General features: G+C 40.2%; 1 protein-coding gene across 5 annotated transcripts in view; it reads right to left on the bottom strand.

Annotated features, from left to right (window-relative positions):
- The window catches only part of ALG9 (ALG9 alpha-1,2-mannosyltransferase), an 88,423-nt gene that overhangs the window by 42,819 nt on the left and 25,861 nt on the right, over positions 1-19,743 (bottom strand). For 4 of the 5 annotated variants that reach the window (XM_081799492.1, XM_081799494.1, XM_081799495.1 and 1 more), the window contains 5 exons: positions 14,572-14,694; positions 11,402-11,556; positions 8,727-8,856; positions 7,740-7,887; positions 6,211-6,340 (listed from right to left, as the gene is read on the bottom strand). In XM_081799492.1, the coding sequence (XP_081655618.1) occupies positions 6,211-6,340; positions 7,740-7,887; positions 8,727-8,856; positions 11,402-11,556; positions 14,572-14,694 (686 nt within the window). The remainder of the gene's footprint in view (positions 1-6,210; positions 6,341-7,739; positions 7,888-8,726; positions 8,857-11,401; positions 11,557-14,571; positions 14,695-19,743) is intronic. The other variant, XM_081799493.1, reaches the window with a different exon arrangement.

The raw sequence follows: 19,743 nt of genomic DNA, 5'->3' as shown, positions 1-19,743 counted from the left end.
AGCTAAAAATATGCCTTAGTTTAAAATTTTGTAAAATACAAGCATTTAAGACTCATTTTGAAAGAAATGTGACTTCTTTCAGTTTCTAAGAACCCACTAAAAGCTTTGTAGAAGAACAAATCAGCACCTCTAAAGCAGAAGGAAAAAAAGGTATGGGGGGTGGAATTCAAACTAATTTATTGATAATCAATAGAACATGGTTTACATCTTCTCAATAAATGTATGTTAAGGACAAAAATTTAATACCACCTCAGACAAAGAAAAATATATATTCTCAAAGAAAAGGCCTGAGACAGAGATCAAGACATCATTAATAAAAAGTGTACATTTTGTTGAGGTGGTTTGAACTCAGGGGAGTTGGGCAGGAATAAATATTCCTCGCTCCGCTTTCTCATCTGGAGTGGAGATTTTGCAGGGGTGGGGCCTGTGGCCGTGTCTCTCCAACCCCCCAATGTCAGCATCACTCAGGCTGACTACACAGCACAGTGTGCCCCTAACATATACTCCGCTCCTCTGGGACAGAGGCAGCACACAGACTGCCATCTCTGGTCATTAGGTCCCATGGCCCAGGAGTCACGTCTCAAGATTTGCCACCATTAAATATTTGATTAGAAAACAGGTAATGAGGGGCGCCTGGGTGGCTCAATCGTTAAGTGTCTGCCTTCGGCTCAGGTCATGATCCCAGGGTCCTGGGCTCGAGCCCCGCATTGGGCTCCCTGCTCGGCGGGAGGCCTGCTTCTCCCTCTCCCACTCCCCCTGCTTGTGTTCCCTCTCTCGCTGTGTCTCTCTCCGTCAAATAAATAAAAAATCTTAAAAAAAAAAAACAGGTAATGGGATATCCTGAAATTGCAACTGGATTTCAGATGTAGTCACAGCAAATTGGAAGCAGATGCAAAACTACTTCAATGGCCTTGGAAACTCACAAAGTCATTTAAGAAAAAAAATACAGGGTGCCTGGGTGGCTCAGTTGGTTAAGCGACTCGCTGTGTCTCTCTCTGTCAAATAAATAAATAAAATCTTTAAAAAAAAAAAAATACATACTTCATTCAGTTCCCAAAAGGAATTACAGGTGCTTCTAACGCCCAGCCCAGTGCTCTTGTCATCATTTTACCAGGCATCAATATTCTATGATTTCTTTTTTTTTTTTTTTTTTTAAATAGGAGCACTGAGGCCTAGGAGAATACACCTGATAGGGAAAGACTTCAAGTATTTTTCTGGCTTTTCTTCTTTTACATAAACTCCACTTACATTAAGTAGTTGTCACCCAGAGGCACAGACTGTTTTATAGTTTTTCCATCTCCCATACTTGCTAAACATGTATTTGTCAATTAAAACCCTACATTCTTGAGTAAAAATGTACTGCACTATAAAAATGTGAACTCACAGGTAAAAATTTTTGGTCATTCAACCACTAAAGATCATGGAAAGTTCACTTTTCTAAATGTCAACATAATGGATACCAGAGAATTAATTTTAAAGAAGCATTATGAACAGCCTTCACTTAAATTCTTAGCGATTCCAATCTTATTCCACTGCACATATTATAGCAATTTGAACCTTCTTCTGCTTCAATATTAGGCTGATAACAATTAGCAAGGATTATCTATAGGACAACTTATGTTCTGCTGCAGTAAGGACTTCTAATAAGGAGGAGGAGGAAGGATAAGATAAAGAGGACAGAAAGAATGAAAGGGGGTGAGGACCGTAATTATTTCTATAAACAAACACAACAATTGCCACTTAAAATACCTGGCATTTATATATATATATCCGAGCTGAGAAATGTAAAGTAACTTCTTTAAAAATTAATGCTCAGCTATTGTCTATTCAACCTTATTACATCAAAGAATGATTAACCATGAACACACACATACACTCAAGGGATATGCCATATGGTATAAACTATAAGTGGCTTTGGAAGTAAGAGGAGGTGTGAAAAGAATATTGGGGAATCCTGAAACCAAGCTTCTCATACTAGGACTAACCTTTGTCAGGTTACAACCCCTCTGAGCCTCCATTTCTTCACCCATAAAATGAAGAAATCATGGACTCTGTGGTATCTTAAATTCCCTTCCAAATTCATAATTCTTCCCACTGATTAAATGGGAAAAGCAAGGACTTAAGAACAAGTACTTAAGTCAAAACTTAATTGACTGAATTGAACAGTCAATTCTGTTGTAACACTTGTTTTGAAAATGCAAATTTGTTCCCACACAACGGATATAGCGTAATTCAATTTCTGCGTTTGCTCTTGTGTCATTCAATCCACGAGAAACCCGCGGTGAAGCAGGCAAACTGCACTCAGCTGAGCTGTCAGAGAAGGAATACACCAAGTGCATGCGCGCGCACTCCGTGGTCTCGCCGTGTCTGCAGCACACGCCGTGCTCCGAGCCACACCGACCGCTCTGGCAGGAGGACTTTCTGACCTACTGCAGATAAGCCTTCCAGCACCTCTGCTTCAGGTCTGTTTCAAGGTAAACTCCCCCATTACTCTAGTACCTACGTACTTTCAGCCACTCAACATATGTGAAACTGTGCGACCATTTTTATAGGCTCTTATCTTCTTTTATGTGTCACTGACAACGTTTTTGAGTACTGTGTCCCTAATCCCATTTTTCCCATAAGCCTTGTGGTTTTTTGTTTTTGTTTTTCAATGGAACAGAACGGAGAGCCCAGAAATGGACCCTCAACTCTACGGTCAACTAATCTTCGACAAAGCAGGAAGGAATGTCCAATGGAGAAAGGACAGTCTCCTCAATAAATGGTGTTGGGAAAATTGGACAGCCACATGCAGAAGAATGAAACTGGACCATTTCCTTACACCACACACAAAAATAGACTCAAAATGGTTGAAAGACCTAAATGTGAAACAGGAGCCTTGTGGTTTTTTACCACACAATGATTTTTAGCAACTTTATGTCACAGAGCAGAACTGACTGTATCACTGTTTGGGGAAAAGTCATCAATGAACACTTCCATTTTTTCAAAGAGAACAGATGGACAAGCTTCCTCCAAGTCTGTTTACGCATTAAGTTAAAATCAGAGAAAAGTCTGAGATCCCTCCTGAACAGGTGTTTGTTACTTCTGTAGCTCCCACATCAGGTATCAGATTTGGAGTCAGAAGGAGATCATTCACCTTGAAATAGCCAACGAAAAACTGGATTTGTCAATTAATGAAGAGGAGACACTGAATGTATCTTCTAAATTCACACCTTGATTTTGGCAGGAAATCTGGCATGCACCCGTTCAATAATGAGATGTTCAAAAGCTACTCATGAAAGACTGAAAGAATAGGGAGCAAAATAAAAATATTTCTGCAAATGGTTCCAACAGTGCCGTAGAAACCACAGAGCATTTACAAACACTCTTAATTCTTGATCGACTCAGACGTCAAGGAGGAGAGTGAAGTAAAGGAAGCCCTGCATGTATCCTCATTTCCACACAGACCAGAAAGAGGAGACAGACCTCACCACTGAGCACTGAAGCCGAAGGTTGGCTAAAACCCGTCTCTCAGAGCCAGTGGGCTGATAAAAGCACTGTGCATCCCACATGCTGAGCAAAGACAGGGAACATCATGACTTGGCCTTCTCAAAAGAACCAGGACTGATACCGGGGGGAACGAGCATTGACGTAGTCTAGCATGTACTCCTACACACCAGGCCAAGTTATTATCACAGCCACAATCCTGGCACTGTTTCTTAAAAACTACATTAAAATTTTTTTTTAACAATTGACATTTTTGTTAACATACCTATCTACACATATGCAAGGGAAACAAGTAAAAGACAAAAAGACCAAAATGGTAAACATAGTTTAAAATTCGGTTAATAAGATTATAGATGACTTTTTTATTGATAGCTTTCATTATTTTATACAATGAATTTATATGTTTTTATCATCAGAAGAAAACCAACTGACTGAAAGAAATGAATCCCTGATCATCATTCACGTCGAATTCACAGCAAGCTGTCAAATGTCTCCTTTACTTTCCAAAGGGTGAAAGGTGAGCAGCCTGGATTTGGAAGACACTTGTCCTTCCAGGCAGGAAATGTCAGAAAGAGCTTTGCAGGAAAACTCTCAAACACAGGAAGGTGGACGAGCACAACGGTGGACACTACACACTCAGATACATCAGACTTTGTTTGTTTTGAATCAGCATTTTGGTGACTCTTACAGGTATTCCGAAAAATCCTTGCTTTTGGGTAAAGCTAACAGAGACACTGAACTAAATTTAACAATGTCTGGTAGCAGAGAATATGGGAATATGATCTAACCAAAGACAACCAGTGACCAAAGCCTGAGAAATGTGCAAAAGGCCACTGTAAGATTTTATAGCCAGCTTTCTCTCAAGATCACTGTGCGAATGATGAGGAACGTTCATTTCCCCACTCAGAAAGCACATGCAGGCTAACTACCAGACACACAGCACTCTCCCAGATGCTACAGTGAATACAGAAGAAACGGGGTGCAGGCATTCTCTCCAAAGCATTCACAGGCTGATGAGGAGACACAGGACATACATATCAGAAATACATAAATAACGTAGTAAGACAAAAATGAATGGCCAAATGAGCGGTAAAGTATTTCAGGCATTTAAAGGAGCACAGCTCACTACGGGCTTAAGTAGGTGGGAAAGGCTACAGACAGGAAAAGAGTTTTGATGGCAGATGGAGGGAGGCCAAGGTAGTCTAGGCCCAGTCACCAAGATAAGCAAAGTCACTGGGATGGAAAAGGCAATGATGGGTGTGGGTGGACAAAAATCAGGATGGAAAACAAGAAAAGGAAGGAAGGAGAGAGAGATTCAGGCAGATTATAAATCCTCTTAAGGGTTCCTTTACCTCCAATCCCTCTGATATACCATTATCAGATTAAGAACATTTGTGGGAAAATCTATGTACCACACTATGCTAAATAAGACAGAATATCTAAGCTCATTATAATCTTCCAAATGGGTGCCATTATTCCATTTTACAGATAGAAACAAATTAAATAGAGAAGTTAACTAATTTGCCCAAGGTCACCAAAGTAAGCAAGAGAAGTAGGATTTGAACTCAGGCCTACTTGACTCCAAAGTCCATCCTCCTTCTTAAACATCACTCTGAACCTGTGCCTCCCCCGCTTCCATTATAGTGCACGTGCCCAACCTTCTGACTCTCCATGTCCTCATGGTGATCCCCATCAAGGCCTGCTGTCAGGAGAGTATCTGCAGCTAAAACAAAAATGACCAAAAACACTTTACCCCAACCTGGGGTATTTTCAACGCTCCAGGAATCAGACGCTTAAGTTAGGAAAAAAAACTCTGATATAACCCCTTGACGGAATACAGATCTTACCTTCTCAGGGGGCCAGGCCAAATATGTACCTGACAATGGCCATTTCCATAGCTTATAGCTTAAACTCCCACAGTAAGACTCTCCCTCATCAGCCCAAGGGTCTCCACCTGGGAGACAAAAGGCCATGTGCGGCTGCAGGAGCCCTTCACAATACTACGAGTCCCAGTCATTTCATATAGGAAGTATATGGGAAAACCTACCCAAAATGTGTTTGACATCTAAACCATCAAATGTTTCTTTAAAAGACAGGTTGCCAAAAAAAAGTGCTTTCTAATAATTCTACAAAATACTCTTCTCCTGTCTCCGGGAACCAGGAACATTATCTTTATTGCGTTCACCTTTTCTACAAAGATTTTACAAATATCAAATGGCGCAAGTGTCATCTTTCAAAGGAACTGAAAAAAAACCACATGGGATCCTGGAGTACATAAAAATGAGTGGGTGGAAGAGCATGACCCTGACAGAGATTGCACCATGCGCTCACCAGGAAAATAGCCTTCACTCACTGACGTCCATTTGCTAAAACCAGAATACACTGATAATTAGGTCAAAGGTCTACTGAGAACTTGAAAGTTCCCCACCAAATATTTTAATGAGCCAGGGAATGATAAGAGTTTCAGAATGTGTTTCAAAATGATTCGAATTCAACATAAGAAAATTTCCAGACCAGCTCAGAAAATACATTGAACTATGTGTTTCACAGAAAATAAAAGGAAATTCTAAAAGTGCTACTATTCTTTCTCAACAAAAGCTGTTACATCTCTTACCCTAAAGAAATCACTTTCTAAGAAATTCCCATTTAATCAAAGCTCCAACGTGTATGCCAACAGATTTTAGGGTAGAACTTTCAAGTGGTGAAAGAAACTGTCGCCCTTACGTATCTGGATGGCTCCTCCAGGTTCTGGTCATTCACGTCAGTAGGAACAATTCGAGTGGCCAGTGGTCCCTCCGCAAAAGGTTTTGGTAACTGACCCCTGAACTCTGATGGAATGAACTGAAGCTGCCAACTGTCAGAAACACAAATAAGGAAGAGTAAGAAAAACACAGGGGGCCCATATTGCTAAATGTACTTGAAATAAGCCAAAAAAAAAAAAAATTCATGTGAAAAACATCTCGCTTGGAGAAAAAAATATTTCTGCTAAAACCTCCGCCAGGGGGCATAGAGGCAAAGGTCATGATTCAGTCCAACATCGTTGAGAAATTTTCAGTGAGAGGTCTCTCAACCCACTCCACCAACTCTTAGCAGTAAAATTTGCAACCAAATGGTCCTTCCACCAAACAACCAGAGAAGCATCCCAGTTTATCACCAATAACCACATGATAGAGGCACTTACCAAATTAAAGCAAATTCATCAGGTAGGAAAAGAGTGAAATGCAAGAACACACTATGGGAGAAGTACTTTGTCCCTGAGTAATTCTCACAAGTATCTTTAGTTATGAAACTATTGCAAAGGTAAAAGGCAAAGGCTAACATTAGTTAATACTTCAAAAAAAAAAAAAAAACAAAAAAAACCCACCTACATTTTAATTTAATGATTAATGACCGTTACAGGATCTTCCTTCAGCACAAGATACCCCCACCAGCTAAGCTGCTGAAGCCAATCCCCAAATGGAACAACATGACTCATCTTAACCCGACTTCCCTTTTCCCTAAATAGGACCTTCTCCGTCCGAATCAAGCAAACACGAGGAACTCCTGAGCCTACGCTATCATCCAACAGACAGCATGAAGGCAAGTGGTACACTTACCTTAACCAGAGCTTTCCCCAGCGTCCACATGCTGGTAAAGAACTTTCACTATCATTGGATGACAAACATTTCTTCTCTAAAAACACTCTTATAGCTAGAGTTTCTAGACCACTTTTGGAAGTGGATTAATATCAGATGATTATTGAAATTTACATATGAATCCTCAGGAAGAGCCACTAGCAGGAGCCTGGGGCCCCAGGGGTTTTTAGAAGTCCCCGCAGTTACAGGGAGCATGGGGTGCGTGGCCAGACACAGCCACCAGTCCACTGAACACCACTGTGGTTGCACAGTGCAGATCTCACAGCTCTGATGTGGTCAATTATCCAACAACTTTTTGTGAAAATCCGAACATGAAAGAAAAATTAAGGAGACACTATCATAGAATTGCTATTTTTACTCCTTGATTTAAAACTCTGGGAATTAGGGGGCGTCTGGATGGCTCAGTCGTTAAGCATCTGCCTTCGGCTCAGGTCATGATCCCAGGGTCCTGGGATAGAGCCCCGCATCGGGCTCCCTGCTCGGCGGGAAGCCTGCTTCTCCCTCTCCCCCTGCTTGTGCTCCCTCTCTCGCTGCCTCTCTGTCAAATAAATATTTTAAAAATAAATAAATAATAATAAACATAAAAAATAAAACTCCAGGAATTAAAGGAAAACTTACTTATCAGGCAGAAGGAAGCTACTGGGAAAGCGATACCATTCCTTTCCTACACAGACATTCACAGGCCTGCCTTCTGGGACAGTGTGGATGGTTGGGTCCGTGGCAATTCGATAAAATTCTGGATACAAATCAAGGGGCCCGTGATACCCTGGAAGGAAGAGAGGTTTGTGAAAGCCAAAGATGAGTAAGATGAGAGGCTGACAATGAATCATAATGCACGTGAACGTCCCCCTGTAACTCGTGTGTAACTGAAGAGTGTGAAGGTCCCCAGCACATGAAGCCTGCCCCACTGATACACAGCGTCTCTCCAGTGAGCAAGATGATCACAGCAGAGACCCTGTTCTACCAAACAGCATTTGCTTTCTTGCCCTTCTCTACACCCTTCTGCCTTTTTAACTTCTTTCTTTGAGCACATTTTAATCTTCTGGATCCAAATAATAATTACAGGAAGAATATAATCATGGGAATTAAGCCCCAAATTTGCTTCCTATGTTCAACGCTTCCTTAATTCATCCTTCAAAATGAAAAAGCATCCTTTAAAAAACCAACAACAAAAAAAACCAAGAATAGAAAAAAAAAATTTTTTTTTTTTTAAAGATTTTATTTATTTATTTGAGAGAGAGAATGAGACAGAGAGAGCGAGCATGAGATGGGGAAGGATCAGAGGGAGAAGCAGACTCCCTGCTGAGCAGGGAGCCTGATGCGGGACTCAATCCCAGGACTCCAGGCAGTCGCTTAACCAACTGAGCCACCCAGGCGCCCAGAAAAAAAATTTTATAGTCAGTCAGAAATTCCTTGTAGAATTCTCAGTCTTCTCTTTCATTTTAAGGAAGAGAAGTCACATTCCTGCCACAATATTAAGTCCACGGGGTCTCTTTACAGCAGTCCTCCTCCCAGCTGAAGTTGAACTGTGTTAATCACATATCCATCAAAACCCAAGGTGAAGTGCCTCGTGAGTCTGGGGCAAGACATTCTCTGTGCACCTACCTTTGAACAGTGCCACAGAGCGAGAAAAGGACAAGAGCCCAAACAGGACGAGCATTCCCGATGCCAGCCAGTTCGACGTCACCGTGTAATGCTCCAGGCGGTATCGCTGAAACACGAAGTGGTAACATTTCTAGAAGGAAAGAAAACTGTATTGAAAAAAAAAAAAAAAAAACTTGCAGAATATACATAATATAATCAGAAAACATCATAACAACACCAAGAGGGAAGAAGCGCAGAAAAGAGTCTATTAAGGGTCTGAGCATTTGCAAACACTTAAGTGAGGTACCCGCTCCAAGTTCTAAGATGAAAACAAATTCCGTTAAGACTATCTACAGGTCAGCCCAACCAGAGGAATTCTCACCAGCTTCATAGGAAAAATATTTGGAAACCTCTCTAGTGCTTAAGGTCCTAATAATTTATTTTTTTTTTAATATTTAAACAAAAGTGCTGGTGTGCCTGGCTGGCTCAGTCGGTGGAGCATGCGACTCTTGATCTCAGGGTTGTGAGTACAAGCCCCATGTTGGGCGTGGACCCTACTTAAAAAAAAGAGTGTTCTTAATAAATAAATAAACAAAAGTGCTTTTTGGCAGTTTGCTTTGATATATGAAGTATCTCTATTTTGATGTAACAAGTGTTCATCTTTACTTTTCTCGCTGAGAAGTTTTCATCAGTTTTAGTATCAACAGAATGTCTCATGACCAAACAAGAAAAAAGAATTCCTCTCACAGAGCATCAGGAAAATGCGGTTAATTATCTGCTAAACTACTTTACAAACCAGAGGATTATTATTACAATATATACATACATGCATGAATTCTACAATCTTTGAGCACGTTCCCATTAGATTTATTTTCTTTTTTCCTTCTTAGACTAGACCTAAACTTTGGGGAAGTAAAATTTTGCAAATATTTACTTGTTAGTGCCATAAATGTGTTTAAACTCCTTCATATTTGGGGGAATCTGTCCTAGGGAAACAATCCAAACACCTAAAGAAAGATGTTCATCCTAGCATTGTTTATAATACGGAAATAAGCATCCTAAACCTACCATAAATTATGTATCTAATCATTCTATGTAACAAAGTCAGTATATTACATACATTACATAATGTTTTTATACCAAATTTAGAACATACTCCTATTCAAAAGATGGGTATAGATATGACAACCCTGAAAATGATCTACTGTATATTTTTTTTTTTTAAAGATTTTATTTATTTATTTGACAGAGAAAGACACAGCGAGAGAGGGGACACAAACAGGGAGTGGGAGAGGGAGAAGCAGACTCCCTGCCGAGCAGGGAGCCCGATGCGGGACTCGATCCCGGGACTCCAGGATCATGACCTGAGCCGAAGGCAGTCGCCCAACCAACTGAGCCACCCAGGCGCCCTCTACTGTAGTTATATTAAAAGGGATGTAAAATTATATGTACATTGAGATTACAACCCTAATAAAGTTTGGTATGTGATAGGTAAAAATGCTGGAAGCAAGGTGGTTTTGTTAGGATAGTAGGGCTAATTTATAAAGTAGTAAAAGTGGGGTGCCTGGGTGGCACAGTTGATTGTCTGACTTGGTTTTGGCTCAGGTTGTGATGTCAGAGTCATGGAATTGAGCCTCATATCAGGCTCCACGCTCAGCAAGGAGTCTGCTTGGGTTTCTCTCTCCCTCTGCTCCCCTCCCCCCATGCCCACATGCTCTTACTCTCGCGCATGCTCTCTCAAATCCTTTTTAAAAAGTAGTAAATGAAAAATTACGTGCAGTAAAGTTCAATTACTTTTATAATTTAAAAATTTTTCTTAAACTACCATCCTAATATGGATGAGTATTAAAAACATAATGCTGAATGAAAGAAGCCAGTCACAGAAGACCACGTACTTTAGGACTCCATTTACATGGAATGCCTAGAATGGGCAAATCTACAGAGACAGAAAATAGATTAGTAGTTGCTTATGGCTGGGGAGATATGAAGAGGGGGGTGGTGATAACAGCTAAGGGGTACAGGGCTTTTGAGGTGGTAATATTCTAAAGTTCACTGTGGTGTTGGTTACACATATGTGTGAATATACTAGAAACCATTTAATTTTTTACACTTTTTAAATGGGTGAATTATATCTCTAAACTGTCACCCTAATTACTCTTTACTGCCAGTTGCAAATGGTAGCAGAGGTCAAAAAAAGAGCCTGGAGGCTTCTGAGGCCAGAGACAGAAAGATATTCAAGATTAGTTCTGACAAGGAATTGACCTGGACAGGTTTTAAGACAGGATTACAAAGTGTCCCATATTGCTAAATGCCTGATGTTATTCCAAACACTTGAGCAAGTTTTAATCTGACCTCGGAGTTGAAGAGCAAACATTCCAGTAGCTCTGCTGTGATGCCACCATCCTGTGGTAGGCCTATACAATGACTTAATAAAACTCCTTTAACATCAAGTGGATTCTTGTTGGCAATAGAAAGAAATTAACACACAAATTAACAGTGCAAATATGTAACCAGCTTAAGAGTATGATCAACAGCCAAGCAATCAATACATAAAGCTTTAATAATATGATCTGTATCAAGTTTAACGCATGGATAAAATATCTTGGGGGAAGCATTCTGTAATATGCCTTTAAGCTTCTTGACCAATTTAGAAAGTGAAATGGAACGAAGAAGATATGCGTTTCCCTGAAACTCACCTGAAGTGCAGAGAGGGCCACAGCACCACAGAGACATATAAGTGGATATACAGGGAAAAGAAATCTCTCCTCTTTGTGAGGCTGGATGAAGAAAATTATAAACCAAATATACATTGGAGCCAAGGTAAGCCAATATGGGTGGCCTAAATTCTGAACTGTAAGACACAGAAAAATATCCACCTTTCACCATATTAGAACGAAACAACATTTTTAGTTTCAATGTTCTCTTGATCTCAAACAGGAATACGCCCTACGGCACCCCATAAAATGTTTCAGCTCTTGTAGTTACACTTTCTCTGATGCAGTAAAGGGGTTAAGTAGAAAGAGGTGTATACTCCTGACATCCCCCAAGAGAGCCAATATCTAACAAGAGGCACAATACTGGATTTGGCTAGAACACAAATGAAAGTCAAGCAAATGGGTAACAGAGCTTAATAATTTCTACACTGAAGAAAAAAGTCTTCGCTCCCCAGTGAGTCCTGCCACTAAGATTGAAGGTTCCTGAGATTAACCAAAAGCATAACATAAACTCCTTTCTTGGGTTTTAATTCCCATGTTCTGTTTAATACATTAATCTCCTTTCGTATATACCAATCAGTCTGTTCAAATAGCTATAGATCAAAGGAAAGAAAAAGCTGGATTCTCAAACCCATCACTGGCTTTCGTCAAGCCACAAAAGAGTTTGTTTCAAAGCAAATATAAAAACACTCTTAAAGGAAGTTCACTGATGATGTTTTCTCTCTTCTTTTACAATAGCCAGCCACTCTGAATCCCAAAACTGGAACCCAAATATACTTGAAGCATGTTAAAGAATTAAAGGAATTTAATGAACGCTAAGACCCAAGCACCTGCTGGAAAGTTCCCAAGGTTAGGTACATGAACACTAAGTGATAAACCTGCAACCCGCCAGGAAGGCACCCCCTACTGTGCTTCTATTAGTCATAATCAGCAGTGCCTAGAAATCACTGGCAAGGGTAGATAGCGCCCCCTGGTGTTCATTATATCTACAATGAGCAAGTTTAGAGGAAAAACTCTGGATTGCCACCAAGATCCATCTTGGTATTCCTAAATTATCTGGATTTTTGTAGAAACTCCTCAGGGATGAAAATTCTGGAACTGAAATACCAAGCTTATCCTTTAAACTTTCTACTCTAAGATTTTACCATGAGATTTTAGGCTATAATTTAGGATTTATACCTTCCCAGGAAGTTTTTTAGGTTGGAGTTTTCTAAATTATAAGAAAATGAAATCTTTTTCTCTTCTGTATCTTAAAAGGCTAACAAATACATTTTTTTTAAACAAATACATTTTAAAATATGGCCTGGGGCACCTGGCTGGCTCAGTCAGAAGAGCATGGGACTCCTGATCTTGGGGGTCGTGAGTTAAAGTCTCACATTAAGGGTAGAGATTACTAAATATTTAAACATTAAAAAAATAAAATATGACCTAAAATTCTGAATGTCCTCCATAAAATGTACAAAATCAGAACTACAGTTGTACTACTTGATGGAATAACAGGCAATTTCTTTCCTGATTCTTTATATTTTTGTTTTTTTCCTTTAAGAGTATTTTTTCTATTATAAAATACACAGAAAGTATAAAGAAAAAACAGCATTCATTTTCGTACTAGGTGGACATGTGTGTAAATTACATTTTAAACCAAAATTGGATTCATACTGTAGAGAACAGCTTAATATGCTGTTTTTATACTTACATCACAAGCATTTCCAAATTCTCCACAAGCATAAATTATTTTTATAGTTTAAAAAAAGTTACTTTTCGGGCGCCTGGGTGGCTCAGTTGGTTAAGCGACTGCCTTCGGCTCAGGTCCTGATCCTGGAGTCCCTGGATCGAGTCCCGCATCGGGCTCCCTGCTCGGCAGGGAGCCTGCTTCTCCCTCTGACCCTCCCCCCTCTCATGTGCTCTCTCTCTCTCATTCTCTCTGTCTCAAATAAATAAATAAAATCTTTAAAAAAAAAAAAAAGTTACTTTTCAGAAAAAGATAAAGTGATCCTTAGGAAATACAAGGAATGGAGAAATAAGTTAACACCTCCAGGTGACAAACAGCTGAATCCAAATGTGGGACACTTTGCAAGATGAATGACCTGATTTCTTTAGAAATCTTCAGGAGGAAAAAAGAAGGGGGGGGAACCTCATAAAAAGCTTAAGAAACTTAACACCAAATTCAGTATATGACCCCTTTTAGATCCTCTTAAAAAAAAAAAAAAAAACCTAACTATAAAAAGCTGTTTTTCAGACAATGTAGGAAACCTGAATACCAACTGGGTATTAGATATTAAGGAATTACTGTTGATTTTGTTAGGACAATGGCATTATGGTCATGTTAAAACAAAAGTGACTGAAAACTGCTTTCATATTCGAATAGTATAACACAGTGCACTCTTTATAAACCGTTAATAGTAGAAGAGCAGAATGAGGGGTGGGATGGAGAGATCATATGGCATCCAAATCAGACTGAAAAGTCTGAAATTGAATCTCTTTCCAAAGCTCATATGAATTTCTGCTCAAATCTGTCTTCCATAAAAGAAACATGAGCACTAGATACCCAACTCCGTGACAACTTGAGAAAACACTGGCCGTGCACTAGAGTCAAAGCAAGCAAAATAACTGACAAACCAAACCTTCCACGGTAAGGCAAACACAGAAGCAAAACGGAACAAAGAGAAGCATAATGTTTCTTAGGAAGTCCAAAGCTTCTCTCACTTCAGTATCAAATTTGAGGGAAATCCCTGTATGGTTTAGTGTTCAAATTTTTGGTTGAAGTAATTCCCCTAAGAACGTTTACCTCTATTACTTATTATCTTAAGCCATCTTCCATGTTAACATGCACTTCTTTAAAAAACACAAGACTCAAATACGCTGATCTCCTGAGATTCGGTTAACCATTTTTGCCTCCCTGGGTGGTTCTGTATGCTATACTGATTTCCTCACTTGAAAGGATATAAAGTTCCTCCTTTTGTCAGTTTAACTTGCAATTATTAGCCAAATCTTCACATAAATTTACAAATACAGATTGAAAATTCACTAAGCCAACCATTTCCATAGGGAAAAAATGGAGAACAGAAGTAGGAGAATCATTTTCACTTCTTGGTATACATTGTTACTTGCTCTCTCCTCCCCAAAAACCTATCATCCCTTACACTACTCACCATGAAATCTCTGCAATAGGTATTCCATGAGAGAAGTCAGTGGTAAGACCAGGAGAGCCAAAGCAAAGGCTACATTAAAATTAAGAAATCCATTAATCAAATAGAAATACCAGGGTTCCGTACCTGAGGGAAACAAACAGATAAGAAATCATTAGTGGATGCCTTCAACACCTTTACAGTGCTTGACTCAAAATGTTCTTTGTTCAAGTAATGTCAATAGTCCGATGTCTCAAGTTACTGAGTCCACAAGGGGAACTCAGTTCCTGAAGCTCAGCCACACAGGGAAAGCATAAGAGCCGAAGATGGGAAGAGAATAGGATTGGTCACTTCTCCAGAACAACCAAATAATTTAAATAGCTTGGTGGTGATACTGGATTTATAATAAGCAATTTATATTTGGTCTTCATCCCCATTCCTGGCAAAGAGCTCCTAAAACCCTTGGAATTTCCTAATCGATAAGAGTGATAAGGGTGTCTTCTGTTAATTATGAGATTTGGGGAAAGCCCCAAGGTAGCCTAAGGATGGGGACTGATGGCCAGGGAAACCAACCATGGGACTGAGGGGTTAGAATTTTCAGTTCCACCTTGATGACCTCCAAGGAGAGAGGGGCTGGCAATAGAGTTCAATCACCAATGGCCAATGATTTCACCAATCTGCCTATGTAATGAAGCCTCCATACAAACCCAAAAGGACAGGCTTCAGAGAACTCCAGGTTAATGAACACACAGAATTGCGAGGAGTGTGGTGCTCCTGGAAGGAACAGGAGTTCTGAGCTCCAGCCCACAAAGCTTGCCCTATGCATTTCTTCCATCTGGCTATTCACTTGTATCCTTTATAATATCCTCCCTAATACGCTGGTAAATTTAGGTAAATTTTTCTCTAAGTTCTCTGAGCCACTCTAGCAAATTAACTGAACCCCAAGAGGGGGCTGTTGGAACTTCCCATCTACAGGTGGTGGGTCAGAAGGGACCATCTGTGGACTTGGGATTGGTCTCTGGAGTGTGTGTGGCAGGGGGAGGAGGGGGCAAGTCTTGCAGGACTGAGCTATTCAGGCCTTTCCCCGTTTTATTCTCACTTGTTTGACCCACTCACATTCTAGGATCTTTCCCTTTGATATGCTTAACCACTGTTCTATAGTCATGTATACAGGGAACCCTGCATTTGGTAAAAAGCAGTAAGTTGTTTTCCCTAGGGAAATAATGTTCACAGACCCAGATCCTGCTTAGAAGTTTTGAGGACTCAGAATGAAACAAAATGACTGAAAACACAAGCCTTATTCACGCAAGTTTTGATTCTTTAACGCGAAATCCTTAAGCCCAGATGATGAGAACCAGCCCTCCTCTGCACATTTAGCAGGTTTTTCATCTGCTCTTTCCCGTGTGATTACTTCAATCAGGCAGTGAATGACACACGCGGGTTTTAATCACTGTGTTGATACCCGCCTTGCACCACAGCCATTTCCTGCAATCAGCATTGCTTAAAAGGGTAATCAGAAGGCAGAGAAAGAGTCAGAAAAGCCTGACATTTTGCAGCTTGCACAGCAAAGTAAGATTAGAAACCAAACCCGTAATGCTAGAAACATTTAGGGGAGAAGAGGGAGGGGGTGCCCTAAGGAAAGACTCAACTTCAACTGTGTGTCACCTTTTGGGAAAGCTCACTCCTTTCTGTCTAAGCACAGTGATGGTGATCATGAACAGAGGTCCTGTCCCAGGCCAAGTTCATTAGAGACATATTTATACCCAGTATTCTCTACAAATCACCTTTTGGCTTCAGAAAACTGAAGATTTTCATACAGAAATACGTATCTTCTCTGGATTTTAATTAGTATTTAACAACACATTTCCTAAGTTGAGTCTTTTAGGATCCAGTTTCCAGAAAGGCAGTTTTGTGGTTTTTTGTTGTCTTTTTTTTAAGTAGGCTCCACGCCCAGCAAGAAACCTGACGCAGGGCTCGATCTCACAACCCTGAGATCAAGACCTGAGCCGAGATCAAGAGTCGAACACTTAACTGAGCCACACAGGTGCCCCAAGAAAGATAGTTTTTTGTATCATCTCCTGACCACCAATGTGGTGGCAGCAATATCAACTTTGACCTGCCTTTTTCCTAAACAAATTTTGGAAATCTGAGCCTGAGAAGAAAAACCAGAGTGACTAGGAGAAATGATGTCACCTTTCACATCATCTTTTACAGATGCTAATAAGCATCAAGAGGAAAAAAAAAAAAAAAAAAAAAGCCTCTTTCTCTTTGATCCTTACAAATACATATTGTTTTTTCAGAGAAGCACTTTATTTCCAGCAAATATTTGTCTCTACCACAACTTATTATACCCTCCTACTAGGGCTATCTTTTTACCTAGGTATACTGTACTCTGAGATTCTGAATCAAAAGTATTAAGTTGGTAAACTCAACTATGTTTATCTGTTAGGAATTCATAGATCAAGTTCACAGTTAGGCTATGAACATTTCATAATCGACTGTTACTTCCTGGAAGAACTGGGTAAAAATTGGAGGATAAGCCAAGAGTGGGGAAGGTTCAAGAGGCAACAGTCTTAAAAACAAGGGCAAAAAGGGACAAAAATAGTGAATTCTGCAGCCAGTGTCCTCCCCTACTTGATGAGACACCTGCCTTAAAAGAGAAAAGAGGAAAAACTTTTATCTCTTTCCAGGGAGATACTTGATGCTATTTCTCGGAAAGTATCAAAGCTGAACTATGCAGAAAAAAATGCGTCAGGATGACAAGCTACGCATTTAACTGGGGCAAAGTGTGCAGTGAAAGAAAGCTGGAAGCAGGGTGTCTGCGGGGAATGACTCACCCATCTCCCTCTTTAGGGAAAGTGCTTCAATTCCTTCCATTCAGATGAGCTAAAGGGAACCTTCAAAGAGGTTAGAAGAAGGGATAATGTTTACTGTTCCCCAGACTGAATGAAAGGAAACCATTTTATAGACCTATAATTTTAAAGAACTGCCAAGAACTAAAATATAGTAAATCCTCTTATAAATGTCAAATTTGCAACACCAAGAGCAAAAAGACACCAAGGTTCACCAAAAACGATTAGCAAAAGAATGAAAGCTCTAGAACAGCTCTGGCTGACAGTCAACTCTCAAGAGACTCACTGGGGCTGCATTCTCTGCTACAGCAAGAATGGAAAACTTTGAGCCTTTTAATAAGGGCCATTCACGTTTGCCTTCCGAAATGTCCTGTGCAGCAATCTGACAGAGGTGGATAAAAACACAGAAACAGGCAGGGATCGTGTCCTAAGCTGCGAAGTGGCATCCTTGAGCAGATTCAATGTCATTTCTGAGGGAAGAGCATTTCTCATACCTGTCCTCCCACACCTTCCCCAGGCCTGTGTACTCCTCCTCAGAGAGCACATTCTTCACTCACCACACAAAAATACTTATCAACCTCAACATCTACGAAACTTGAAATGTTACAAGGGTAAGAGCAAAATCAGTGCCATGACCAGTCACTTTCTTTCTTGCAACACGAAATTTCACTTCTTGATCTTTGACACCAAAGGGATGTTTTGCCTACGACTTTGCAATTTTATGTCTACACTAAATTTCCTAAATGCAAGTATTCTTTACCTCGTCCAAATATTCCTTCTTTCTTTGACAAGGGTGGCACAATGCTCCTCCCATTTGAAAGAGAGCCTGCCAGTTGCATGGCATCGTGCCACTGAAGCTCTCCAGAGGCTCCTGAGCATCCTCCAAACCTAAGTGCATGGGACCTTCAAAGGTACAGGTACTTCCTGCCCCTTCTTTAGATCAAATCTTATCTTCTACTATCTCCAACTCATGCTCTGTTTCTGCAAGCTTATTCTCCTGTACAGTCTCAATTGCCAAACTCCAGGGTTTTGCTGAGGTTGCTCTAGTAGGAAAGAACACAGGCTTTGGAGTCAGACAGCTCTGGGCTCTTATCCCACTTCTGCCACTTATTAATTATGTGTAAGTCCCTCACCATCCCCACCTTGGTTTCCACAGCTGCAAGTAAGAATAAATAACGCCGATCTCACAGAGTTTTTGAGGGGAAGAAGACAGCTGCGTAAAATTTTTACTATATAACAGGCATTTTTTTTTAAACAGAAACTATTGTAATTAATAGTTGTGAAAATGTACTCCTTTTCTTTCTCCTGGCTTCCAAAGAGTCAGCTCAGGTCTGGACTGTGTCATTAATAAATGCTCTCTGGCCAAGAAAGTATTGAATGGTCCCTTTGAAAACCAGGAACAACAGAGTAAATATTTATATTATAATCACAATGGAGAGATTGAATTTATTTGCTCATGCCTGTGCAGTTTCTACCTAAAATCAGCTAACACTGTAAAACTGCTTTAACTTTTTAAAAAAAGAATCCAATGTTCAATCTTTTTTTTTGTCTCAACAGTACCTACAATGGACATCGTAGTTGTCTGAAATACACTCTTTTAGCATCTACTCACTAAACTTTTACTCTTCCTGCCAGGCTCAGCTCAAGGACCACCACCTCTAAGAAGTCTTCTTGCTACCACCAGATGGACTTTCTCCTAGGATTCCCCATCTTTCTACTGTAGCACATAATACACTGGACTATAATTATCTATTCCTGTCACTGCAGCCTTATTGCACAGCAAATTCTATCAGGACACAAATCTCAAAGGCAATTTATTCAATGTTTCTTTAGCTGAAATCCAGTTATCTATCTGTTCAAGAAGTATTACAGGCTTATATATAAGAAACAGCACTAAGACGTGAAGGCAGAAACTATCAACACAATGCATTTGTAATTTTCAGATAAGAAACGTGCCTACCATAGCTAATGAAGCACTTGGAGCAGGAGAGTCTTACAAAATAGTCAAAATAATGCTAATTAGTGCCAAACATGGAGGCAAAGTTAAAGAGCTGGAGTTTCCATGACAAAAGATACGCTGTCTCACTGTTTGACATCGGCATCAAAGCATTTATTAAAAAGTCAGTCTTGGGGGGCGCCTGGGTGGCTCAGTCGTTAAGCGTCTGCCTTCGGCTCAGGTCATGATCACAGGGTCCTGGGATCGAGCCCCACATCGGGTTCTCCGCTCTGTGGGGAGCCTGCTTCTCCCTCTTCCACTCCCCCTGCTTGTGTTCCCTCTCTCGCTGTGTCTCTCTCTGTCAAATAAATAAAATCTTTAAAAAAAAAAAAAAAAAAAAAAAGTCAG

This window comes from Leptonychotes weddellii, chromosome 11 (genome assembly GCF_054177405.1).
Source record: "Leptonychotes weddellii isolate Sample4059 chromosome 11, ASM5417740v2, whole genome shotgun sequence".
Classification (NCBI taxonomy): Eukaryota; Metazoa; Chordata; class Mammalia; order Carnivora; family Phocidae; genus Leptonychotes; species Leptonychotes weddellii.
The sequence above is the reverse complement of the archived record's forward strand: the minus strand, read 5'-3'. Positions and strand labels throughout refer to the sequence as shown.